The sequence below is a fragment of the Melopsittacus undulatus genome, chromosome 6 (genome assembly GCF_012275295.1).
Source record: "Melopsittacus undulatus isolate bMelUnd1 chromosome 6, bMelUnd1.mat.Z, whole genome shotgun sequence".
In the NCBI taxonomy this organism is placed as follows: Eukaryota; Metazoa; Chordata; class Aves; order Psittaciformes; family Psittaculidae; genus Melopsittacus; species Melopsittacus undulatus.
The window spans coordinates 19,112,588-19,139,540 of NC_047532.1; the positions used below are offsets into that span (position 1 = coordinate 19,112,588).

General features: G+C 52.1%; 2 protein-coding genes across 4 annotated transcripts in view; one reads left to right on the forward strand and one right to left on the reverse strand.

Moving 5' to 3' along the window:
• Nucleotides 1–1,224: 1,224 nt before the first annotated feature.
• Nucleotides 1,225–16,501, reverse strand: LOC115946848 (flocculation protein FLO11-like). Of its 3 annotated transcripts, none has more exons than XM_034064199.1 (5): nucleotides 16,402–16,501; nucleotides 5,955–6,416; nucleotides 4,598–4,933; nucleotides 4,279–4,445; nucleotides 1,225–3,454 (listed from the first exon to the last, which is right to left on the reverse strand). In XM_034064199.1, exons 1-5 carry the CDS (start codon nucleotides 16,466–16,468, stop codon nucleotides 3,410–3,412), a joined length of 1,077 nt encoding a protein of 358 aa, XP_033920090.1. In that variant the 5' UTR covers nucleotides 16,469–16,501; the 3' UTR covers nucleotides 1,225–3,409. The 3 variants fall into 3 exon arrangements, with proteins under 3 accessions (XP_033920090.1, XP_030906688.2, XP_033920091.1); XM_031050828.2 differs by having other exon boundaries at nucleotides 4,598–4,936; XM_034064200.1 differs by lacking the exon at nucleotides 1,225–3,454 and adding an exon at nucleotides 3,461–4,140 and having other exon boundaries at nucleotides 4,598–4,936.
• Nucleotides 16,502–25,345: 8,844 nt separating this feature from the next.
• The window catches only part of TESK2 (testis associated actin remodelling kinase 2), an 83,835-nt gene continuing 82,227 nt past the window's right edge, over nucleotides 25,346–26,953 (forward strand). Inside the window, exon 1 of the mRNA XM_034064096.1 lies at nucleotides 25,346–25,484. The gene's annotated coding sequence lies outside the window, so the exon portion shown is untranslated. The remainder of the gene's footprint in view (nucleotides 25,485–26,953) is intronic.

Sequence of the window (26,953 nt, forward strand, 5' to 3'; positions counted from 1 at the left end):
ATGAAGCCCACACAACTGCCCATGGTCTCTCTCCAAACCTGGCCACTCAGAGACTGCTTCACCTGGCTGGGAAGTCAGAACTTGGCTGAGCAAAGGCAATCAGCTTTGTGCCTCCCAAGACTGGCTGCCTGCATGAGCCTGTCCTGCTGCTGCCCCTCTGGCTAATGCAGATCTGCCTTGTGCTACCTCTTAGCAGTTTGTTCTGCAAAGAATGAATCAGCTCTTAGTGGGGTTGGTGGTAAAAAGGCAGAACAGAGGAAACTCCGACATCAACCACTAGAATGATGCTGACTTCAAGCCTGAGAAGAGACTGGCTTAGTTGTAGCATGTTTGTTCTGTTACTTAGCTCTTTCGTTTTGTATGGTTGTATGTTGGGACAGGACTGAAATCTCTGCAGGGTTTAGAGTTCACTTGCAAGTCTTCAGATTATTCAGAGCAAGGACTTTGCTAGGCTGTGAAGTCTTTGTTTGCTCTCTCCTTGCTCTAGATCTTCCAGAGATTTGCTTTTATAGAGTGGTTTCACTTGCTGTACTTTGTTTTTGCAGTAGAAAATCTCAGAACACAGTCTATGACATAAGCTGGGTGATTTTGCTGAGGTATTTTAACAGCTCAGGAGAGACTCTTACCAGCTCTGTAGCAAGAGTTGGCTTTTGAAACAAACTACAAATGCTTACCTTTGTGTTGGTCCGAGCTCCAAAGAGAAGAGTTCAAAACAGCTATAACATACACAAAAAAGCACGTGCCTTTCAATTTGCTTTGTCTTCTGTACTATAGAAAGAAGCATGACAGATGATGCTACTAAGGTTTGGATTAGGCTGGCTTTCAGGACATTTCTGTAAATAGAGTTTGGGGTTACAGTTGACAACAGATGAGAATAAGGATATCTTCAATCAGAGGCAAAGGAACAGAGTCAAAAGGTCTATGTTAGATTATTTGGTCTAGTGTGGCTCTCTGAAAGAGAATTAAACTGATTTGACTGCATAGAAATGAATCTCATTCAACCCAGACAGGGAATGACCCTGACAAGAAGCAACACAAGCAGGGGGTGGTGTCCTTCTGAACCCTTAGAGTTGTGATTTATAGCAGTCTGGCATTTTCATCAGTATCAGCTCTGTAAGTCTTCCTACCCCAAACTGCTGCTGTTTATCTATAACAGGATTCACTGTGATCTACAACCACTTTTCAGTTAGATGTTTGCAATGAAAACATGAGGACCAGGACACCTTTGGCATTTGTAACTTTATTGCAGAAAAAAAATAATCCACTATTAACATATTTTACAAAGAAAGTTGCACTTTGGTGTTGGGCGAGTTTTCTTCCTCAGCCCTTTCCCCTGGACAGTGATGTATGGGAAACCAGACTAACCAGCCCCTGCCCTTTCTGTTGTGTGCAGAGACACTTTCCAGCTCTGCCAGCCTGCACCAGTTCCAGCCAGGATGGAGTTCTATTTTCCACCAGTAAGTTGCCTCTCTTTGTGCCAAAAACCAGTAGCACCCTGCCCTCCAGCAGGGGAAACAAGTCTGTAGCTAGGGAGATTGCTCTGCTCTGACAATGCTTGATACAAAAACTTTGGAGCTGTGACAATTGCCCTTTAGTTTTCATGCAGTAATAGTAGGAGAGAACCAACCCTCTTCCCTATTTTACTGGGCATCCTTACAATAAACAGATGCAAGGCCAAAGCCAATAGCAGAACCCAAACTGCACTGCAGCTGTTTTGTCAGCCACTTCAGGCAGTACTAGCACAGGAAGGAGGAACCACTGCCTTAGTGGTTCATCTATTTGACCCAGACCAGTTCTGCTCAATCTTTGGGCTTTGCAGATAATTTAAGACCTGCTGACTGGAAAATTCCCCTTTCCCTGCTAAGACAAGTAATGACAACACTGGGAAAAAAAGGTAGTTTTGCTAGTGAGGGCTGGTATCTGTCCTTTGTGGGGTCAGTGAGTGTTGCTACTGAAAGGAGAGGATAGACTGAGGCTTGTAAGAGCAATGTGGTAGACAATCTCTGTCTAGCCCTTTCTGTATCCTGAGGGAGCAACTGGCTTAGTCACAAATCAAACACTCTAGAGAAGGTATGTGTTTCTCTTTACCTGCAGTCAAATGTGAATTAGAAAATAGGAGCAAGTGTTAACTACATGAACAATTCCATGTGATGCACACTACGGTCTTTCTGAGGCAAGGGCACCAAAAGATCCTCAGACTTACACTCAGAGACCCTGGTCCATTCCTTGAGGAGACTCAGGAGCCTTAGATGCAGTCTACAGCAGTGATACTTTGAGTCAAAAGTGCAGAATCTAATCAGCCTAACACCTAGAAAGGGAAGGGGAGGAAGGCATCTACATCCAAGATCTGTCCTCATGATGAGATGCCACCTGCCACAAAGACCAACATTAGAAGGTAAAGGAGCTTTGACCTTGCATAGCAGAGGAGGCAGAGTGCAGTACTAGTTTTGTACAACTTTCAGCAACCAGATGCTAGCAGCAAAATGGGAGGTACCTGAGGAAAGGCAAGTGTCAATCCAGGCAGAGAAATAGACTAAAGCATTTACTGAGCCTGGGAAAAGAGTTTACACATATGCTGAAGGCATCAAGTATGGGAGACACGGTTTCCTAATTTTGGTGAGACCAAATTAGTGTGTCTAATTGCAACAGACTGACTCCTATCAGGCCCTGTTAAGCTAAAATTATGTTCATTTTCCTCCCAGCAACTTCAAAGCAACATCAAGTAGCAAGGGCACTTCTCCAGTGGCCACAAAACTGTTTTCCCTGGTTAAAGAGAAAAGGTATGCACGTAGGAAGGAAGCGGAGCAGTCTGTCATCCTCCTGGTAGGTGTTTCAGGATGGGCTGTGCCAATCCTGGGACAAAAGCTGAAACGGGAACAAAAAAAGTGCAAGAAAAAAACCCAAACCAAACAACCTTAAAAATACAGAACAAGAAGGAGCCCAAGACAACTGCTTTCCACATCCTTGGCTCCCTTAGAAAACAGCAGTCTCCTTTTCTAGCACTGTGCTGACACCACCAGCGTTAAGAGCTCTTGTATGGATCACTTGCCCATCTCCTCTGAAAGCAGCAGCCGCCTAGATGGACAGAAGAGCTCCATGTGGAACATGATGGCAAAGGTTGTCTTGGCTAATTGGTCACCACACTAAAAGGAGGAGACACCTCTTCAGGGCATGGTTTCAAGGAGAGCCTGGAGGAAAGGGCCAGACTTGGGCTCTGTTTCTCAGCATAAAAACTTCAACATTGAACTATTGAAAATGTCTAAAACCAAAAGCCATCTGAAAAGGATCTTTCAGTTGTGTGCAAATCACAGCCCCTCATTCCTCAGCAGATCGTCTGGGACCTCAAGAAGTCCTCAAGGCTTTCTCCTCTGGGAAGTTCAGCCGGCCAGGCAGAGGACAGCCTGGTTGCCTAGTAGCTGTAGAGTGAGAGAGGGGTGTCCTCCATCATGTCATCCTAGAAGCAGAGAAGAGTGTGCTTTAATGAAAGGTCTGCATGGTGGCACACAGTCCCAGCCTGGGAGAGTGCTGTGCAGGCAGTACAGCCTTCTCATCCACACTGTCACAGTGTGGTCCTCTGCCCAGCAATCCTTCTAAATGCTGTCCCTGTGCAATTCCTTGGGCTGTCACTCTCTCCTCCTGCTGCAGCTTTTGGAGAGAAGAGGTGCATTCAGGAAGAGCCTGCCTGCTGCAGGGATGTAGAAAACCCTGGCTGTGGAAAACTCCACTCAACTTGAAACAGCATCAGCTTGCTTGCTAGCTGCAGAAGTTCCTTTCGGTATTCCTCTGTCCCAGAAAGCACAGCAAATTAGTTGCATTTTCCCCAGAGCTAATCCAGCCTCTCAAACCCTCATATGTTTTTGTATCCCCAAAAGTTCAAATGCAGACAGACAGACAGACAATCTTGCTGGAGCAGAGCACGGAATCTGCTTTGTTAGAGTCACAAAGCAAATATATCAAGAATACAGGAGGAGCAGCTAGGAAGGTGTCATTTCAGGGGAAGCTGGGATGGAGCTCCCCTTCCTCTCTCTATTTAACCTCTTAGCATTCCCCTGCAGAGTGAGGGAAAGGCAGAGAGCTTCTTTAGTGGCCAACCTCGAGACTTGCTGTCTTGACTCAAACCCTGGATTGAAGGAGAGGGACCTAAGAGGGAACAGGAGTTGTGATCAGCATTCATGCTGCTGCAAATACCCAAGGCATTACCAATGTGGTAGAAGGGGAACTGCAGAGCAGCCAGTAGCAAGCCAGACCATGTCAGGCTGGGCTGAAGGCATTACTCACCATGGGCAGGTCCTGCAGGCGCCGGAACTCCATGCGGCTGTTGTGCTGGCGGTATCTCAGGAAGCCCACTAGGCCTAGGATGCCCACCATGACAATGAAGACAGAGATCACAGTGATCACCAAGGGATCAGCCTTCGTTGTATCAGCCAAAGGGGAACTGGGTAGCTCTGCAAGGATACCAAGGGAATGAGGCCAAAAGAGAACCTTCAAGGCTGGAGTAGTAAAGCTTGTCTTTGCTGGTTCTGCTCAGTACAACTGAGAGGCAATTTGAGGTAGCCCCAACTCTTTGTAAGAGCAGAAACAAAAGCAAAGCATTTACCTGGATTTTCGTCATCACCAACATCCAATACAGAAGCTTTCTCATGCATGGGCTCTAATGCCTGCTCCAGTGTAGGTGTGCTGGTGGGGATGGCAGCTGTGCTAGCATATGAGGAGCTGGTCACAAGGGGTCTCACTGTTGCAGTGCTGGAGGCAGTAGCAGAGGACATGCTCCCTGTGCTTGAGATGGGAGCAGAGGAGGTTCTGGGCTCTGTGGTGCTCTCCTCTGTGGCGCTCTCCTCTGTGGCACCCACAGGGCTTGTTCCTGGCCTGGTTTCAGACGTTGCTGCTGTGGGTCCCATGGTCTGCCCACCAAAAGGTTGAGAGCTGTTACTTGCTGCTGCAAAATAGAACCAAGCAATTATTTCAAAGGATAGAGTGCAAGTGCACTGTTCTGTGACAAGATGTAAGCAGGGCTGTAAGGAAGACTGTTGGGACTACAGAAAAAGCAGCTTACTGACAACCCTTTGGGAAATAAACAAGTTTTATAGCACAGCCACAGTGCCTAGAAAGCCCTCTTGTTTTTTGTTATGTGCCAATGTGCAATGTCAGCCAACCTCAGCCGGGCCCACAAGTCCTGTCCTCTTGGGGACAAAGGACAAGTAGAGTAACCTCGAACAGCTCTGCACAGAGCTGAGGGTCACCCCTGAGCAAGAGACTGGGAAAGGTCTCCCATCCCTTCTTACAGGGATCACAGAAGGGGCTGCCCAGGGACTGAGTATCATCATCCCTGTGATGATGTGTCTGTGGATCACAGAACAGCAGGACCTCGTGACACCAGCCAGGGTGAAGGATGTGGTTGTGCATGACCACCATGCACATCAATGGTCAATCAACAGCTGCCTTGCATCAGGGGTGTGTGACAGCCTGGCAGGCCCCAAGATGGGTGAGACTGGAATCACAGACCTACAGCCAGTCCTCACGCTGCCTAGGAGGGATCTGGAGGTAGGGTAGGGGTTCCCATGGTTGCCCAGAGATGGATGGGCTGATGCTTGTGCCTGCCCTTCTCCATGCTTTGTTTAAAGGAGGGTGTGCTGCTCCATTCTGCTTGCTGCAGGAAAAGCTCCTATTGAGCCCCCGCTCTGATGTTGGATGAGCCCAGCTGTGCAGCACTGCTGAAGTACATCGTTTTGGATGAGATCTATAAAGGACATCCCTGCACACAATCAATGTCCTCATTGGAAAGCAGCCAGCACACTTAATATCATAAACTAATGAGTTTTGCAAAGTGGATGCTGAATTAACAGCAGCTCTGCAAGTCAGTCCCACTGAACTGGCCTTGAGAGCTCCCAGGAGTTCCCAGGTTGTGCATCCTTGGGGCAGGACTTTCTGCACAGGCAGAAAAGGCAAAACCTCACCTGTCACACTGCTCAGGGGAGGCGTGGGGGTTGCACTACTGGCCTCCTCCATTTCTTCAGTTGTGTTGAAAGGCTCAGGGACATCGTGGTGGGGCTGGCTTTCTTCCAGAGTGCTGGCAGTTGGGACAGGGGAGAGGATTTCAGTGCTGCTGTTGACTGACAAGATCATGTTGTGGTGCTCATGCTGTGCAACGGTGACATCCTCGGTGCTGGCAGTGGTGGAAGCCTGCAGTGTCTCTTCCTTGGTGCCCACCATGGGGGTGGTAGGGATGGAGGCATCCTCCATCTCTGTAGCATGGGCTCCAGTGGCATTGAGTGTGGCAGCAGTCAAGTTTCTCTCCAGGCTTGTCTTGGGAATGGCACCAGTCACTGCACTGAAGGCAGAGGCTTCCCTTGGCTGATGCGAGGTTGGCTCTGTGCTAAGAAAAGCTGGTGTCATCTCTGCTGTCTTCTGACACTCTCCTATGGAACAGAGTAAAGAAATGATCAGAAGTTTGTCAGAGATCCCACACTGAGAGGAAAAACAGAGAGGAAGGCCAGGAACTGAACCTCTCCATCCCTTTAACTCCAGGTTCACACTTGAAGAAGGGGTACAGCTCTTCTATCCCTCTGTAAGGTGGGGACCTCCTCCTCACTGTGCTCCTATTCTGTGGGGTTAGCATCTTTAACCCCTCTATCCTCAAGCACCTTTTAAACCTTTTTAGGGGATTTGGGTTTTTAAAAGTACCACCTGAGACCCAATTGTGTGACAAACTTAGGTAAGTCCTCCTTGGTTCGTTGGGAGTCAGCAATGTACAGGAAAAAATACAAGTGGGGAAGAAGTGGCAGTAGATTCCCAGCTCCCCTGGACTGACAGAGTGTAGAAAAGCATTTTAAAAGTCTCTGCTGGCAAGGGTAAAGCATATATCCTAGTCATCTTAGTAGTGTGGGCTTGCTGCTAGAGGGAAAGGTGAAATAGGTAGCAAGAGTACTACAGCTAGCAGGGCTGGTGGTGTGCTTTGGGAGCCGCCTTCATGAGCTATTTATGAACACATCACCACCATAAAGTGCAACTGTTGTCACAGAAATGGGGGGGGGGCTAGTCAGCCTCCCACTACACTAACAAGGCCAGCTTCCTTAGAAGGAACCTGCAGCAAGCAAGGATGCCCTCAGATCCTAAGCTGCTAGACACAGTGGCAGCATGAGGGGGAAGGAACACCACAAAGCTCTTACACTGCCCATTCATAAACACAGGTCCTGTGAGGGTTTCTCAGGGTGTAAACAGGAAGAAAACAGAGAAATGGAGCGCCAGCAGGATGGACTCTCCAGACAATTTAAAAACATTGCATGGTCAATATTTTGATGCTTTCTGTTCAAGTTTCTAACCAAGCCACAGAGGCATGAGGAGCCAACTGCAGGAAAAAACACAGGTACTGAAGAAAACCCACCTTCATACCTGCTCTCCACAGTGGAGAAGCATCTGAGGCAGATGCTGTAACCAGGAAGCATTCATCCACCAACAAAGCAGCCCACTCTCATACCAAGGCTTTGAGGAAAACTCGGGAGTTTTTAAAAGCTCTTCAGAACAGACACAGTTATCAGAGTGCTTCTCCAGCTACAGCACTTAACAGGCCCTAAAAAAAGACACAGTGCATCTCTCTCAAGAGACCTTTGCAGTACCCTGATCAGCTGGAGAATTCAAAACCTAACAGCAGCCTGACAGAGCTGTGCTTCCCCAGCCCAGGGCCCCAGTCCCAGGAGGGCTCCATGGGGGATGCACAAGCAGGCAGCACAATCCTGCTCCACACATTCACAGAACAAGCTTTCAAGGGGAGCCCCAGCTGCAGCAACTTGAACATGAGGACTGAAGGTGTAAGTGATGCTCCCTTTGGCTTCGCCTGGATCCAGCCGTCTATAGCCAGAATGTGCCTCTAACCAAAGCAAGCTGCTCTCTGAAATCATAGAATGGTTTGGGTTGGAAGGGACCTTAAAGCTCATCCAGTTCCAAGCCCCTGCCATGGGCAGGGACACCTTCCACTAGACCAGGTTGCTCCAAGCCCCTGTGTCCAACCTGGCCTTGAACACTGCCAGGGATGGGGCAACCACAGCTCCTCTGGGCAACCTGTGCCAGCGCCTCAGCACCCTCACAGTAAAGAATTTCTTCCTAATGTCTAATCTAAAACGGATCTAAGGTACACAGTACACCAGTAACACCCAGAAGGGAAAAACCCAAGCACTGCATTTCCCAGGATCAGGCACCAAACCACACAGCCCTTCATGTGAGAATTTCCAGCTTGAAACCAAACATGCTGCCTCTTGGGTGAGATCCCAGCAGTTCCAGAGCCTGCACTGGGGGGAACGCTGACAGATCCTGGCTGGGCACTGGCAGATGCTTGCTCTGTAAATACCCAACTACCTGCTGCTATGCAGCAAGACACACACAGAGCTGCGCTGTCACCATGGGGTAAACAGGAAAGGTGGTGGCCAGGTGCCTGGCCAGTGGCAAGCCTGGCTACGTGCTGCTTTGAATAGCTGGCTTGTGCCCAGGACAGCTCCAGCGGGGTGGCAAGCTGTGCCTGGGGTCATGCAGAGGAAAGATCTGGGAAGAGCTGTCTTGTACAAAGGCCCGAGCAGCTCTGAAACAGTCACATCAGTGTCAGGAGCTGGCATCTCTGCCAGGAGGTGCTGCGGGGCAGCAGGGTTTGTGGGTTCAAGCAGCTCCCCTCCCCTGTGAATAAGGATGGGCTGTACAGACAGCTCCCTGCTGTCTGAGAGAGGGAGAGCTAGTGGGAGTTGTATTCACCTAAGTTCTTGTATCCTTATATAGCCACATGTCTCCTTCCAGCAGAACTGCCCTGTGTAAGTGACCACTGAAGAAGTGGTGCCTGGGTGGACAGGCTGCTCCAGTCCTGCATCCCACAGGAACTTAGCAGGACCATTGCAGACAGGCTTGTGCTGGCAGCTGGCCCGGCTCTGGTGTATCACAGCACTGTGCTGTGTAAAACCTGCTTTGTAGAGAACTGAAGAAGAGATTGCAGAAAACTGGCAGGTATAGAGCAGGAAAAGGAGCCACTGGAGCAGCAGGAACCCCTCCGACGCCTCTGAATGTGGCAGGTGTTGATGGCACCTGCATTAGCAGGTCATCCAGCCCTGCTCATCACAGTGCAACCAGCTCAGAAAACAAAGGAGAGCCTGAAAAAAAGGGAGAGCCTAAACCAGGCTAACACAAAGACTCAAGCCATTAAGAGATGATGGTGGGAAGATAGAGAACAAGGCAAGAGCCTTAAGATGGATAAAGAAACAAAGGACAGTGAGTAAATAATGATCACTTGGGGACAGACAGAAAGATCACCATCTCATCTGTCTGTCAGCTCAGAGCACATCCAAAGCCAGCACACAGTCGCCAAGCAAAGCACTTGGGGAAACACCCTATAAGCTCCACTTGGTGCTTGTGAGCATTGGAGTGCAAGCACTAATGAGTTGTAGTTCAGCTTGGTTTCAAAATAAAAACACTCCCGCACAGTGTCTTGCATTAAGATCTGCTACATCATTACTGCAACGCCACAACTTTGTTTCCCAGAGATTTATCACTCAAAGAGGCCATCCATTTCCACCCAGTGCTGTACAAACCCTGCAGTCCTGTGTGGGGAGCACAGCTCTGCTGCTGCTGCCTGTGCTGGATGAGACCCAGCAAACCCAACAGCAGCTGTGATCCTCCAGGGTCCCAGCACTGTGGTTTGCTCTGGATCCCTGGTGCCCAAGAGGTCGGAAAATCCCCATCTCCAGCACTGTCCCTGCTGCTCCAGTCACCGAGCAATGATGGTTTTAGCTGTTTATTAGTTAGTTACAGAGACACAGGTCAGAGCTCGTTACTCTGGCGTCTTCCTGGAGGAGCTCTGCTTCCTGCACCATATGCCAGGAAAGCCTAAGGCATCACCCCCATCAGCTCCAGGAGAGAAGAGAGAACCACATGCCCATCTTGTCTCAGCTGGAAAGGGGAAGGAGTTAGTGTGGATATGCTTCAACTTCTCTGGGATGCTCCAAGGCTGGACAGTTGCAGCACCCCAAAGCAGCTGGTGAAGGTGCAGTCACTCCTGAATCCATAATAAAGCAACCACGACTGTGCTGCAAGTGAAGAAGCAAGACCAGCTGCAAGCAAGAACTCTGATAATAACAGCATCTCTGGGAACCAGGGGTGGGTTTGCTTTGGTCACACTGCAGTGCCTGCTAAAGCAGAGCGCTTGGAGGTTCCCTGGCTGCAGCCCCGTGTCTGTGCTAACCCCCAGGCTCAGTCTGTGCATGGTGAGAACCAGCTGTCTCAGACCACACTAGGGCAGGGAGGTGGATCTGGAGCGGCAGCTCCCATCAGACAGTGCTGACTGCAGTGACCTCTGTCTGGGAAACGAGAGGGGTGAAGGAAGAGAACAGTCCCAAGGGAGGAGGGATGCAGCCGGCCAAGAAGCCCCTGCCTTGGACAAGGGTGGGAAACTCTTCATGAGGGAAGGGAGGGCTCTGAGCATCAGCCCACAGTTTCAGCCGCTCTCCAACACTAAGGGACCTCCATGCATCAACCCGAGCTCCCAGCAGCTCCAGAGTAGACATGGTATAAATATGCCATAGCTGAGAGAAGTGAAGGAAGCCAGCTCTGCAGGAGATGGGGGGCCGTTCCTGCTTTGTGCTCCCTGCCCATGTTTCAGGGCTGGGGCCAAGTGAGGGGCTGAGGAAGGTTTGCACAACCAGCACAGAGCATTGCTGCTGTGTCAGGGCAGCCATGGAGACTGAGGATGTCTCCTCCATCCTCTGCCACAGCAGCCACCCCACCATCCATTTTGATCTCAGAATAAACCAAGGCAGTGAGAGAGAGACAGTGCAGGGCCTCAGCTGGACCAGCCTGCAGGCGAGCTCTTGACACAACCCTCCTGCACCAGTCCCAGCAGCATCCTCTGCACCCTCCTTCTCATCTCAGCCAGAAACAGCAGCCTGAGCTCCCCAAGGGACAAAACAAACCCAAAACCATAGGCTTCTAAAATCTCTCAGGGTGAGATGTAGGAGAGCCACATAAGGTAAGGAAGGCAGCAGCAGGTTGGCTGCTGGGGCTTCAGAGAGAGCAGGGCAGCGGGAAGCAGGCTGCAGTCACCACTGGAAGAGACACAGAGAGACCCAGGCAAGAGCTGAGCACAAAGACAAGAAAAAGTCCACCCAGGATTTCGGGAAAGCGCCTTTGGGAGCAGGGCTCCCTGGTGTGGATGTATCCTCCTGCATGGGCTGTCACTGTCTGCAGATAGCACCTCACTTAAAGCAGCTTCCTACAGAGCGCACTGTCAAACCCCTACTCTGATTCATTGAAAAGGCACCCGAGCCCTTCTAAAATGCTATTTTCGTGCACTGAATTCAATTCCCATTTAAGTGTAACAGCTTAAGTTGCAAACAACCTAGTAAAATGCAAAATTAGTATGTTTTAAAAGTAACAGCATAAGCTGTAACCTATACGTATTTAAGCAATTATATTATATCCTGTTGCTTAGCAAAGTACCCCATTAAGTGTAGAAATTATCTTTTGTTGCCAGTTATTACATTTTTATGGTTACCAACCAATGGTAATTAAACAACCTCTTCAAGGAAAAAGAGCTTGAGCACAAATGCAAATAAAACCATACAGTGGGATTTAAAACTGAGGCTCTTCATTTCATGTGAAAGCAGAACCAGAGTAGCTGCTGATTAGACACTGGCTCAGCCTGACCTCTTCTCCTTAACTCAGAGCTTGGAATTAAAAAGCCCCAAGTGGCAGAAGAGATTTCTAGAGCTCTTCAGGTACATGCCAGATGCACCCAGGGATGCTGTAGAGCAAACATCCTCATCACAATGAAGCAAAGCTCGGAGATGCAGATCCGGTATGAAGGGAAACTGCTCTGTAAACTCAGCTCCAGTTGGATACCTGGATACCTCGATGGAGGCAGGATGCCACCGGGTTGCATTTGCTGCAGGATCCAGTGCTTTCTCGGCCAGGGCTGATGCCAGGACTGTTCCCATCCCCATCCCAGCAGAGAGAGGCTGAACAGGCTCTGTCTGCTGAGGAGTCTTGGTGCAGGGACAGATCAGACCTCTCAGCCTCTTCGGGACCATAGTGAAGCTCTCATGTGGCAGCAATTCAATTCACCACATGTGGCCTCTGTGAGCTCAGCTGTGCCCTGTTGCGCAGGCAGCAAAACTGGGGGGTGTGAACTGGCAGTGCTGAGCGTCAAGCACCTCCTGGAAAGCTGCCAGGCCAGGCACACTGCAAAGCCACTGCTGTGGTAAGGGACAGGAATAGAAACCGGGTCTCCTGACTGAGAAGCTCCTTCCAGCCTGATAGGCAGGTGTCCACGAGCTAAGCACGAGACGGGGCTCAGATTAGATATGGGGCACTGAGTGTGCACAGCTCACTCAGTTGGGTGCTGGGGAAGGACAGCCCAGCACCTGATCTAGTTGAAGATGTCCCTGCTCATTGCAGGGGTTTGCACTAGATGACCTTTGAAGGTTCCGTCCAACCCAAACTATTGTGATTGTATTGGAACCGCATTTGGAACAGCGACAACCAGCCCAGGGTGGCACAGCATGGCAAAGCAGAGCAAGAGTTTCAAGAGCAGAGAGGAGCAGCCCTGGAAACAGTACCATAAATGTCAAGGTCAGAATCTTCTGTGCTAGAAAAACCCATAAACAGCACAGACATGCCCTGAGCACACAGTGGTGCTGGAGCCTGAGCCAGGGAGGGGGCAGCCCCAGGTTCTGCCACAGCAGCCAGGGCAGGGAGAGATGCAAGAAACAGCTTTCTCACATGTTTGCATGAAGCTCCATCACTTATCCCCCACTATAGAGGTGAAAAGGCTTATCCCAGATTCCCATGGCAGGGCAAAAGGGGAGAGCAGGATGCCTTGCTCAGCTACCACTGTCACACCAGCCAGTTATTTTCCACTGGCAGCATGCAGCTATGAAGCATCCTGCTTGGCAAGAAGGTGCCCTGGAAGCTCCCATGCTGTTTGCTTTGTTCCTTGGTGGAGGGATTGAGCTGTGATGAAGACCCCTTTGCCCAGAGGCTGCTGGGGACACAGGAGCCCTGGGAAGCCTGCCCTTCTCTGGGGCTGTGTAACCTCAATAATACAGCAACAGCAGGAAACTCTGGCATCAGCCAGCCTGGCCCTGGTCACCTCAGGAGTCACAGCTGCAGTGGAGGAAGCACGCACATCATTAGGAGAAAATTAATTAGCCAGTTGCCTTAATAACAGCCCCATGTCAGCAGGGAGCCTGATCTCCAGTGCAGTGTGGCATGAGCTGCAGGAGAGTCTGGACATCAAGAAGCCTGCTCAGCCCAGAGCAGCACCTTCCAGCTGTGGGGCTGCTGGTTTCACAGGCTGTGGGGCTTGGAGGGTGCATCCTGCCCTGAGCAGCAGTAGTTTGGGTCATGTAGGACAAGCACGTGTCCTGGCTCTGCCCTGAGTAGCCCTACAGGGCTTGGGACATGGCCCCAGACCTAAGCAGTGCTGAACCTTATGAGAGCTGCCCCATAGAGTGCGATGGGCATGAAGGCAGTCAGAGGCACCGCAAGGCCGCCCCATGGAAAGCCCTGCAACAAGAACTGTGTCTGCCCACCCAGAGGGTCTTGGTTGAAAAGAAGAAGAGAGAGGCCTCTGTGCTTTGGATCCTCCTTGCTCTCCTTTGCCCAGACGGATGAAGCCAAGGGGTCAGGCCATGGAAGGGCAGCAGGGAGCCAAGATGCACTCTGCACCTGGAGCTGGGGGAAGAGCACATGCAGAAATGGCATTGAAGACTGATGGCATGACAGGATGGGGCTGGGTAGGGAGTGAAGCATTGGGGCGACCCCACACAGGCAGAGGTACTGCCCTGAGGAGAGAACCAAACTGTGGCTCAGTTCTAGGTGCAGAAGATTTGGAGCTGCCCCAGCCAGGTGGGGTTGGATCTCATAGAATCATAGAATGGTTTGGGTTGGAAGGGACCTTAAAGCTCATCCAGTTCCAACCCCCTGCATGGGGAGGGACACCTCCCACTAGAGCAGGTTGCTCCAAGCCCTGTCCAACCTGGCCTTGAACAGTGCCAGGGATGGGGCAGCCACAGCCTCTCTGGGCACCCTGTGCCAGTGCCTCAGCATCCTCACAGTGAAGAAGTTTTTCTTACTATCTAATCTAAATCTCCCCTCTTTCAGTTTAAAGCCATTCCCCCTTGTCCATCCACTCCCCCTTGCCCTGGGCAAAAAAAGAAACAAAAATCATTGCAAATCTGTTGCAGGGATGCAGACACTGCCTGCCTGTGTGTGCAGCCCTGACAGACGGGGCTTTATGTGCTCATGCCCCCCCTGGCCCCACGCCGTCCCCTCCGCTTGTGAGGCAGCTCAACACGGGAGGGGAGGCAGCAAAATACCCAGGACAGAGTTACTTGGGGTTTTATTTGTATGGCTGACGGTATTGGAGGAAGTGGATTTCCGCAGGCAGTGAAGAAAGGCTGCATTGAGAAGCTGAGGTGGGCAGAGCACAAGGAATGGCAGCCCAAGCCCCTCTGCGGCCCCGCAGCAAACCTGGCCAGGGAGCCGGAGCAGGAACTGCTGGACCAAGATACCAAGAGGATCTGCATCAGGAGCAGGGCAGAGACCAGCTCATGGAGCTGGGATGAGCCTCATTGTGGATGGGTTTGTCTAGGGACTGTTGGCTTTGGGGACAATCTCCAGATGAACCTTTCGCTTCCTTCATCACTGTCCTGCTGGATTCTCTGGTGTCTCGATATAAGTGTTGAGCTTGCCATGGGGCATTTTTTATTGGTGGCATCTCTTCCATGCCATCTGTTTCCACAAAACATTTGCTCTCTAAACTGTGGCTGGGATTAGCTAGAGGATCTCAAAGCCATGAGGACAAGGGGCAGGCCAGCTGCATAGGTGCCATTTCCTGTGGCTGTGAAGGGACTTTGAGACTGGGACACTAAGAGTGAAAGATTCCAGGAAAAGCTCAGCACAACCTTAATTCTGTTACATTCCAGCAGTTTTGAGTCTTGGACTTTGCAGTGAGACAGCTCCAAGGAGCCAGCTGGAGCAAGGGGCTCCCTGGGGGTACCCCAGTGTGCCAGGGGCAGAAACGTTGCTGACACAACCAGTGCAACCCTGACCTCCTCCTCCTCCCCCCGATGATAAGAAATCCCAAGTTGTTATTCCTCTGCCAGCAAGTAATTCCTTTGCCAGTGGCTGCTCACGTCCCTGGACCCCATCACAGCACAGCCATACACAGCAAACAGCACTACCCGAGGCTTTGCCCACATAAACGGGGTTGGTTTGGAACTGTTTCCCTGTGCTCAGCCTCAAACCCAGCCAAACTGCATTCAGCACTAAAACCCGAATGTGTGCATGAGCACTGCTCTCACTGCTGGAGCTCAGCCCCGCAGGCACCTACACCAAGGTTTTACCAACACAGTTAATGATTAGAGACTAAAGTTTCTATGTGTTACCCCCCCCCCCCTCCCCCCCATCCCTACTGTTTCCATCATCCTGCTAGAGTCTGGCTAAGAGTTTATTCTCAGCCTCAAAGAAGAGGAAACACGTTTGCTTCCCGAGCTCCAGGCAAGCCCCTAGATGCCAGCTCAGACTCCTGTTACTGCCAGGGTCTGGTGGCGGGGATGCCGGCAGCCCGGCTCGGGCCCGCTCCCAGCCATGCGGCAGGGCCCGGCGCCGTGCCGGTGAACGGGGCTGTCAGCGCCACGCTGCAGACTGCGCCTGCCCACGTGGGGACATGCTGCTCATGGCATGCTGCCGAAACACAGCGTGGGAAACGCTGCCCGGGCCGGGGTCTGGCTCCTGCTCCATCCCGGACACCGACATCGCTCTCCCGCAGCACGGCGGGACAGGCGCCCGGTGCCTGCGGGGAGGCGGCAGCGCTCGAGCTTTGTCAGGAGTCCCCTCGATGGGAGCTCGGCAACTGCTTGTGGGGACCCATGAGCTGCAGGGTGGGACAGAGCGGGCTCGTAGGGATGGGGGCCGGTAGGAGAGTCCCTCCGGGCTCGCCGCTCCCCTCCATGAGCATCTCCTCGGTTCCTCGCCGCGCCGAGGAGGTGATCGCGGGCCGGCGCCGCTGGCCCCCGGCAGAGCCGCGCTGCCGTGTATGGGCAGGGCCGGGAGGGCGGCCTCGCTGCCGCCCTGAGCGTGGGTCTCGCCGGGCTCCCCCCCCAGGCATCTCCGGGCCACTTTCCCTGCTCGCCGGCCGGAGCCAGGGCACTTGAGCCGAGTTTTGGGGCCCTGCTCCCCGGAGGTTCTCGTCCCCGAGGAGGGATCCCCAGCTCCTTTTCCCACCGCCCCGCCGGCGGGCGGAGGAGCCCGGGCCCCGGCGTTGCCCCGACGGCTGCTCCCGGGGTGCGCTCCCCGCCGCGGCGAGACTGGGGGACCCCCCCGAGCTCCCTCCCCGTGCTCCGGTACCCCTCGGGCTGCCGTCCCCGGTACCTGGCAGGGCGCAGAGCAGGCAGCAAGCCGCGGCGAGGCGGAGCAGGGCGCGCCGCGTCCCCTCCATGCTGGGCCGATCCGCGCTGGCTCCGCCGGCGGCACCGGGGCGGTGCCGAGGCGGGGCGGGGCGGGCGGCACGTGGTGCAGCCCCCGGCCCTGGAGGCGCGGGGAGGGGGCTACCCCCCGCACTCCCGGCCGGTTCCCTGCGTCTCCGTTACGGGCAGAGCCCTCTGGGCTGGTCCCGGTTCCCTCCCCGGTACCCGCGGTCCGGTTTGGCACCGCCACCGGCATCTCCGGTCGGTCCCCGGCACCGCCGGTTCGGGCTGGGCGCTCTTGGTCCCGTCCTGCACTGGCTCCGGCACCCGCGGAGCAGTAATCCCCGATTCGGGCAGCGCAGCCCTGGTCTCGTCCGTCCCCGTGCTGTGCATCCCTGATCTGGTTCTGAACCACCTCATCACTCTGTGCTGGTCCAAGTGATCCCGGTCCAGGCCCTCGAAACCCCCAGTCTGCCCCTGGCACCCCCAGTTGAGCCTGGCACCCAACTTCTGCTCCATACAGAGATGGTGACAGCAGCCAAGTCCAAGACAGGACGTTGCTCTGGGGCCCCTGCACTGTTTCTGGGTACCTGTGCCTGTGGGCACAGCTGGGTGTAGCACTGCTCCAAGCACCCCTGGGTGTTGTCCTGGCCAGGGCTGAGCTGGGTGCTCAAGATACCACGGGTGGTTTCTGCAGCCCATGGGGAGCCCTGTGGCCCCATGTCCCTCCCAGCCTCCTGGGTGCTGGACAGCCCCATCCAGGCACTGTGAAGGTCCCTCAGAAAGACTGACCGCTCTCTTCTGGTCAGCATTTCTGAGGGAGAACCCCCATTACAAAGCTGGCAGTGGGCAGGCTCCCAGCCAGGCACCCTGTGTTCTCTGGGAGGGCCAAAAACCTTTTTGCAAATACCTTGTCATGGTGCTTCCTCCCCAACCCGGCCTCATGTGGTGCAGATAGAGCAAGCCCTCCTGCCCTGTCCCATCAGCTCTCACAGAAACACACAGAGATCTGGGGCCCCTCTGACCTGGGAAGATGCCCTTTGCCTGGAAGGTACAAAGAACACGAGGCCTTGGAGGCATCTATGATTCTTGCTGACACTCTCTTATGCTGCTTTTGCAGATGCGAGGCTGTGGCTCCCCTTCTTCATCCCAATACCCGTGTCTGCAGCACCACAGGACAGGGGAGGAAGGCGGAAACATTTTTGTTCCCCCAGAAGTGTTGCCTTCCTTCTTCAATGTGCAATCCTCAGTAGCTTCTGCCCTCAGTTCAGGGGCAGCGAGAGGAGAACAGGGTTGATCTGATGCAGAACTGATCACATCTTTTACCAGCTCATAAAAAAACTCAAACATTAAATCTCTGCCCCTCATTGGAAATGTATTTCTAACTGCTTGCTACTTAATCACCACCAAAACTAAATGTACCATTTTCTGTCATCCCATTAAGGCAGAAGTGATTGGGCTTGCACAAATTTCCCAATTCTAAGGGGAATTATTTTAAGCATATTTACAACTTCTTGGGAAGTTTTAAGTCTTCTACTCCCCATAGTCACCACAGGGCTGCCCTGCAGAGCAAAAACCCCTTTGCACCAGACAAGCTTGGGCTCTTGGTGTTGCAGTGTGCACCCCTAACCCAGCACCTCAGGGTGGTGGGAAGTGTGCTACATCTGCCCAGCAAGGGTCCAGGGTATTTCCAGACACCCATCCCTGGGGAGGACATGACCCCAAGGAATGTCAGCACTGCTGGCTGTGACCACAGTTCATGAGCACGTCCAACGCCTGCAAGCTTCTGACTCACATCTCTTCTCTGGTCTCTCTCTGGAGACGCCGGAACAATATCCATCTCAGCTGGCTTACAGATAGTGGCTCTCAGTCGTCAAGGTTACCGGTCCCTCTGCTTTAATTAAGCATATAGACAAGGCACGGATGTCTTCAGCAGCTGGGGGACAAGGAGAGCGATGGGCTGGCATTTCCCCAAGGGTCTTGTGAGCAGCGCGATAAACCTGAGCAGATGAGCCCCCCTGCAGGTCACTGCTATTACTTTGGCTGATCCCTGCACTCATTAGGATTGCGATTAACACACTAATGAGGCATCTTCCGCTCCCCATAGCACGGAGGGGGAGGTTGGAAGCAAGAGAAGTGACTGCATCAACATGACTGTTTTTGTGGTGACACTGCTGCTCTCCCACCCTGGAGAAGGGAGCAGAACCAAGGGGCACTTTAACATCCCCCTGTTAGTGCACAGCCTCTTTCTCATGGAACAGCAAAAATGCTCCCCTTAGACACCAGGCAGCAGCCCCCTGTGTCCGTGTGGGTTATGTAGGGGCTCCGACATGCTCAGGAGGTGGTTGCCCTGACCTGTCCTTGAGGATGGCTGAAAACACCCTTGGCAAACCCATGCAGTACCTAGGCCAGACAGGTCTGGGTAGCAGCAAGAGTTGAAGACTTAGAATAACTTCTGAAAGAAAGTTTTGTGCTCAAACCCATCGACTTCTGTCAGTCTCCACGTTCTCTTTTGCAGTGGCTTTATTTAGTTCCTGTCCTTTTGTTTCTGGCTGGTGGCCAAAGCACGGTGCAGGCCAGAGATGATAATGTTGATTACGTTAATTTAATAGGAAGAAGCAGATCATAGAAAATAAATGAGTGGAAAATAGTGGCAGCAAAAAGGCTGAGGGGAAGTCAGGGTATAGGTAGGAGGGAGGGAAATCTTGGTCCTGGGGAAGATGTGTAAGCTCAGTGCTCACGCTGTGCCCCCAGCACCCATAGTGAACAGAGCAGCGGTGAGGCTTTGGTCCCATTGCCGCTGTCACCTAGCATGGCCCCACACAACCTGAAGAGTGACCACCTCCTTTTTTGCAGCATGGAGGTGAGCAGTGGCAGCAGTAGGAGCTCTCTGGTAAATCATGCCATTTCTTGTGCTTCAGCTCCTCTGTCCTCTGCCCTTTGCCATGGGGCACTGGGAGCACCGCTGTTACACATACAATCCTAGAATAGCTTGGGTTGGGAGGCACCTTAAAGCTCACCTAGTTCTAAGCCCCTGCCATGGGAAGGAACACCTTCCACTAGAGCAGGTTGCTCAAAGCCCCTTCCAACCCAGCCTTGAACACTGCCAGGGATGGGGTATCTCACCCTGGCCTTGCAAAGAGGTCAGCACATCCCAGCCTGTCCCATGCCACCCTGCAAACCTGCTTTTTTCAGGAGGACTGGGCATGATTAGGGTTGGTCTTGGGTTAGACGGGCCAGTATATCACCCTTAGATGGCTGCTCTCATCCTCATGAAGCACTTTGCTGCAGGATGGGGAGAGGGGATGCTCTCAAAGGGAGACAACTCAGAACTCAGGGATTTTCAGTTCCCAAGGGAGCTGGTTGCCAACTGAGTGGAGCAGAAGAGCTAATCCAAAGTGAGTCATCCCCCATTCCCCAAGGTTGAAACGTTAAAAGTTTCTTATGGGAAGCAAATTAAATCCCACAAGTCAGAGCCAAGAAAAAAAGGAATTTATCAAAGAGCAGAAGATGCTATGGGTGACTTGCAGGCAGGCAGAGGGAGCATTTGCTCGGCAGCCCGGGATATTACATCTCCTCTGTCTCTCCTCCAATGCAAAGAGCACTGCCATTCATCTATTTTTAATAACAATGACGCAGGCAGTGAACCTGACTTCAAGGCAGGGAGCTTGTCTCCTTCCCCCTGTGTATCTGTCCTGACTCATCTTCCATGCCAAGAGCTCTTCACAGCTTTGTAACACAGCGAAGGAAGAAACCAGAACAAAACTGAAGGAGAAAAGGAGATCAGACAGCAAAGCATTAGAGGCAGAGAACTGTTCTTGGAGAGGAACAGCAAGCACTGGGAATTCGCTGGCTCAGAGAGCCAGGGAAAATCAAGGGTCTGGGATACCTGAATGTATCTGGGGGCCTGCTGATCGGAGAGTGATCTCTCAGCTGAGCAGGGATCTGGTAGCAGCTGGATGCTTGTAGGTCTTAGAGCCCTGCAGAAAGGGCTCGAGGAAGCTGGGGGAGTGCTGAGGTGTTGGAGTGGCCAAGCTGAAGAGCTCTGCTGTGGCAGAGGTCTCTGATTTCAGTGCTGTGAAAGGAATGGGTCTCTGCACCGTTGCAGTTGCAGAGATAAAGGCAGCAAGTGTGAGGAGTGTAACCAGAGGAGGGGAGGCTGCTGTGCTTTCATCCCAGACAGGAGTTGAGTTATTTGGGGCGCGAGGATGGTGCACCAGGCAAAGAAGGAACTCTTTTGGGCCTTGCCATGGGGCAGGAAAGGTGGGACTGATGGTCATTTGGGCTGGTGGCCTCTATGTTTAACAGGGCTGTGGTTGCTTTGTGTGTCCACCACAGTCCAAGCTAGTGCAAGTCTGTATTTCTGCACTCTGGTGAGTGTGATGTGGATATACCTTTGTCAGATGTTGAAGGTTTTCCCCTACAAAATTGGTATTTTGGATTCAGACAACCTCAAACCTGTGAGGCTGCTGAGAGGAGCCGTGCCCCAGGCCTGCCCTGAGCAGTGGGGTCTCACCCTTTCCCCTCAGCTCTTGAGGGCTTGAGCATTGTTTGATGGGCTCTGTCAGGGCTGTCACCACTCAGGCACAGTGACACAGCATCAGTCCTGGCTCACCATCCCAGTGCTTGCACAGCCTCATAACTGAGAGCACCACAACGTCTGTGCCGCTCCATGCCCATGGTGCACCAGGAACCTGCCTATAGCCATGCCACAGCACCATCGCAATGGGGACAGGCTCCAGACAGAAGCCGAGACAGCAGATGGCCATGGTGAGCAGGGAGGGGAGCACAAGGCCACAGCACGGCAGCTGCCGAGTTGGGATCTTCCATCTGTGCAGCACAATCCCTCTGGTTCGTGAGGCAGGGTGCCTGGTGCTTGCCAGCCTCCTGCCTGGGCTCTGCCCAGCCATGTGGAAGATGCTCTGGCAATCCCATGGTTGCCAGGTTGCATGCAGAGACTCATGGTGCTGGGTTTGGGCTGACACAGCAGCATGGCTTTGTGCACGAGGGCATGCTGATTGCCTTGTCCACTCTGGTGGTGAGACAGAATTGAGTCCTCATCCAGAGCCCTCCTTGCTGTCAGGAGGATGGTCATGACATGACAAGGTGCACACAGTCCAAGGGCAGCCCCAGTTCTGCTTTCCCTGCTCGTGGTGGGAAATGCTCTCTCACCCATGAACAAAGCTCACATTGGTCTGCAAAGGGCACCTGCAAGTCTGGCTGAGGGAGGTGCAGGCAGGAGGATGCACCTTCAGGGAGCCTGTGAAGATGCTTTCTGAAATCTAGGTTTGGTGTGTGACTGGAAGGCCAAAGGGATCGTTTTCCATGGACAGGGGCTAGGAAAGGGACAATGCTGGCATTAGACAAGAGCAAATTCCAGGCATTCCCTCTGGGACTCACTCCTCCAGCTTCAGTGGCATGGCTCCAGATCCCTGCTGGTGTGAATCAGGGCCGGATTTGACCAATCCTATCTAAAGTTGTTTTTCCTTGACGTGTTTCATTACATGAAGTATTAAATGGGTTAAATTACTAAAATGCCCAATCTCATCATGGTGCTGTGAAGTCAAACCACTCTCTTGGTCCCTTGGGAGGGGAGAGAAACAGTGCCCTTTTGCCTGACATTAGTGTAACTTTGGAGCCCACAGAACCTCTCTGTTGAGGCAACACCTGCTCTGTTAAAGGGGAGGCAAATTTGTGTGGCCACATTGCAGCAGATTCCCCCTTCCCAAGGAGAAGTCTTCCAGACTTCTCTCCTCCCGGGCATTTCCAAAGCCCAGAGGAAGGGAATTCCCCCTCCTTCCTGCTCTCACCCAACTTGTCTCATGTCTATTTTTATCACCACCCTGTGAATTAACCCTTGGCTGCTCTTTTGCCAAACCGGTTACATTTAAAAGCCAAAACGGTCTGTCTGTGGAGGAGAGTCAGCCTCAGAGCAGCAAACCGCAAAGCCACGGAGCTGCTGTTTGCAGTGGCTGAGCTTTGCAAGGGGCAGCCAGCCTGGGGGCAGCTGGGGAAGGGGAATACCCTCGGGGAGCAGAGCTTCCGGCGGTGTTTACAGGCAGCCTGACCCTTCTGGGATGCTAGAGGGATATGGTCAGAGCAAGTACACTGTGACATCTGCAAGACTTTGCCTTTAATGAGTCTCTTTGATGAGTCTTCATGATGATGCATAGTTAATTTTCTTCTCCCCGGGAAGGCTCCAAAAGTCTTCTGCAGATTTGCTGGGGTGCTTCTGCTGGCTGCCAGGAGGGACATGGGGCTTCCTGAGACAAAGGTTCTGCTCTTGAGGCACAAACACACATGGTCACCAGCAAACTGCACGTTTTTCTTCTTTCAAAACACAGGCCTTTGAGATAAAGCCGTAGGAGGGGTCATAAGACTGTCTTATTTCCCTCTCAAACCAGGGATCATCACTGACATACATCATGTGGTGTTGTATAAAATACAGTGAGAGTGTTTCCAACTGAGTTTAACTTTACTGAATCATACTGGCATGTTTTAATGATGCTCCTTTGCGTTAGCTCATGGGATAAATGCTTATTCATGGATATCACCAGTAAGACATCTGCAGGCCAAAAGCTGAGAGACAACATATGTCTTGTTTGGGAAGCAGAGAAGAGATGAAATTTATGATGGGCAACTGGGGAAAGATAATTCATTTGCTTGAGTGCTGGGATTAGCTCCCAGAAAGAGGAGTAATAAAAACCTACCAGCAGATGTCATCTTGAAGCTAACGAATGACTTCCAAACCAGCAGGGCCGAGGGATACGGGGGAATACAAGATGCAAGGACAAGGCACTGGGGTTTCTTTAAGGGGTACAAGGCCACAGGGATTACTGCATCCTGGCGCAGAGAATGGGGACTGAGATGTTCCAGAGTTGGCTTTGCAAAGTCTTTCCAACTTGTTTAGATAAATCCCAGCAAAACATAAATGTAACTTAAAAAGGTAAGTTCTAAAAGACCAGTCTTGCTGAAAAGCCCCATTCTGGAGCTCCAACCTGCTTGGGTGCCCAAGAGCAGAACATACCGGATCTGAGGAGTTCCATCTGCTTCGTCACTGATTAGAATATGACAGTCATGATAATAACTTTTTAATAGCTTAATTACAGAAGCTTCACTGCACCCTGTGTTTAAGCCATCATTAGAATAGATGTTTACATATGGCTGGTGTTTAACATTTGGGAGTGTGGGAAAATTTCCTGTGAAGGAAATCCAGACAGAAAATGAAGAAAACAGGACGATTTTTTCCCCACAAAAAGTACTCTTAATCTGTTACCTGTGCAGAAATGGTTACGTGTTTTGCAGTTAAATACACAGAGGAAGTTTCACTGTAGACTTGGGTGAAATTCGGAGACTAAATTCAATCAGTAAATTACAGAGTAGAGATTTTAATCCAACCATAAGAATAAATCTCTGTTCGGTTCTATTTGCACAGTTGGTGCCAATGTTTCCAACATGAAACTCCCCCAAGTGAATTTTGGATTGAGCTGAAAAGATTAGATGTAGATTTAATGGCAAAGGATAATGAGAACACATATTACTAATGCTTTCTAATTACCCTTTTCTATTAGTAATGGCAAGGCTGGGTTGTGCATTCTTCCTGTCTGAGACCCTTTTGAGTTAACCACTCTGCAAGTTTTAACTGTTTGGGATTTGGTTATTCTATACGGGACTCTACAGCAAACGAACTTTGTTTTTTTTGAAGAGTTTCAGTAAAAATAGCTTAGCTATTGCCAAAGATGAAGTCAGGGAAAAAGATCAGTCCCTTGTCAATGTAAAACAAAACCAGTCCCCTCTCAGAACCATTTAATGAGATGTTCTAGTCCTGCCACGTGTTGGAATGGATACTTGAAGTTTGGCAGTACATCCTAGCAGGAAGAAAGGTATCGTTTTCTATACCTGTTACAGGCTGCCTGCATGTGGATAAGTTCTAAGTTGACGAATAACAGTTTGTGTGTGAAAAATCACAGACTTGCTACAGCTTGGCAGCCAAAACCTCCGAATATTTGAGATGTATTAAGCAGGCTACAGGCAGGGACTCGCGGGGCTGAACAGGATGCTCTGTGCACTGATGGACACCACGGCTGGGCTGCGGGCAGCTGGATAAAAAGGGAAAAGTTCCAGTGCTGGACCTGGAGGGAGGAAGAGCCCGGAACAAGGGACGGGTCCTGTGGGAAACAGAGTCGGTAATTAGGGGTAATAGCATCAGGGATGCCATCACGGAGCCCGATTACGGTCACTGTGTGTGTGGCTGTTGGGTGCGGGACGAGGGCTGGTGCCAGGGCTGGCCGGGTCTGAGCCGCTCCGCCGCCGGCTCCCCTCAGCGCCCCGGCCCGCCGGCGCCATGACACCCGCACGCAGCCTGTTGGGGCTCCTCACGCCCGTTGGGATACCCGTCCCGCTGACAGCTTCGAGCCCATCGCTGCCTATAAACATACAGTGATTGGCTCTTCAGCCCTTCCGTCACTAGCGCACCGCACTCCTATTGGCGAAGACTCTTATTTATAACCCGCCCTCAAAAACTGGCCAGTGAAAGCGAGGCGCCCCTAGCAACGCCCCCCTCTCTTTTCTGCCACTGGCTCCCTCCCTTCTCTCGGGAGTTGTTGTTTCTCTTTTGATTGGTCAAACTGCCTGCCTCTCAAGTGGCTGTGACCAATTAGAAAAGGGCATCCATATAGCGCTACCTGTGAGTCCCTCCTCCTAGCTTCCCTTCCTCCATTGGCAGAGCGACACCGTCCATCCAGCTTCTCCGGCCGCCGATTGGCTGCTAGGGAGGGGCGGCTCCCGGGCGAGTGCCGCCCTGTGCTGTGGGCGGTTCGGCGGTGGTGCTCCGGGGGGGGAGGCGGGGGCAGCGGCCGTGGAGGGGGAGGAGCCGCGGCGGTCCCGGCCCCGGTTGCCGCAGCTGGGCTCTCTCCTCACATGGGGCCCCCGCGCTTGCCGCAGCGGCGCGGCAGACCCTCGCTGGGTTGCTGAAGGGCCGGGAGTTGCCCGCGGCTTGGGCCATGAGAGCCCGCGTCTCCCGCAGGCCGTGCTGGCGCCGCTGCTCAGGTAACGGCCGGCGCGCGGCGGGTGTCCGTCTGTCCGTGTCCGCGTCCCGCCGGGGTCCCCGCTGAGGGGAAGCACCTCACGGGTTGGGGACACCCCCGGCGGCGGTGAGGGTCCGCTCCGGCGAACGGCACCTTCCAGCGGAGCGTCTGGGACAGCCGGCGGGGTTCGGCCGTCCCCCGCCCCGGGCGGTGTGGTGAGGGGAGAGATGCGTTGCGGTGAGCAAGTGCGTGGGGCGGCCGCGTTCCCTCACGGGGTGAGGGGGAGCGGGTCCGGCTCAGTGGGACGCCTGAGCTGCGGCGGCAGTAAGCCGTTCCCTGATCCGGGGGCAAGGGTCTGCCTGATCACGGCCGGAGCTTTGCCCAGCCGCAGGAGATGGTCATTTTGCCAAGAGGTGTGAAAGCTTGGCTTGCGTTTTGCTGTTTCAAATGCTGCCCTGTAAGAGTACGTGAATCATGTCTTAATGACAGGCTCGACCGTTCAGGTGTATGTGTGTATATATTTGCTTGATGGCCTTCAGATGAAAGGTGCTGTATAAATGCAGACGATCACTTTTCATGTTGTATTCCTTTGAGGGTGGGAAGTGCATTTGCTTTAAGTACGGAGTACTTTCCACTTAGGTGTTCTGATAGGTGGTACCTTGATAGTTGAAAGCTGAAATTTCAAGAGTACTAGTTTTATGTAAGTTTACACATTTCCGTTTGTTCCCCTAAAAAAGTCTTGCAGCCAATATTTAGGCTAATATCTGAGAAGCCTTTCTGCTTCAACTGAAACTATATATTTTCCAGCAGAGATCAGAGTTCTAGCCTGTTTTGTTGTCTGCAGGATCAACAGGCTTTTACAGTTCCATGGACTTAATTAGGCAGTGGAATTTACAACCTAAGATAAGATTTTTTTTTTTATGAGAACCTCCACTATGCCCAGTGGACTAGTTATAAACCTTTCCATTTAGTCATCATCTTTGGAAATTATTGTTGCATACCGTATCCTGATAGGCCAATTAAAATGTCATTTTCTGACTCTTGCAGAAGTATACTGTACAGCTGTGTGATTCCATTGTCCATTTTGGTTTCTTTTCCTGTAAAACTTGCAGGTAGAACACAAATAGCTTGAACTGAAGGCAGAGGGGTATGTTCACTGTACCTGGTGGGGTGTGTGTGCTCTCTCCTGTTTTTTGCTTGGAATTGTGCTGTTTCATTAAGGTGAGCAGCTGGCTATGGGAGCAGAGCAGGAGACAGGGATGGAGCAATCCTCACTTCAGTGCTTAATATTTTAGGGTGGTGTGAGGCACTGGAACAGACTGTCCGGAGAAGTGGTAAATGCTCCATCCCTGGCAGTGTTCAAAGTCAGGTTGGACAGAGCCTTGAGCTACATGGTCTAGTCATGGCAGGGGGTTGGAACTGGATGATCTTAAGGTTCTTTCCAACCCAACCTATTCTGTGATTCTATGATATTTTTGTGACTGTGGAGGG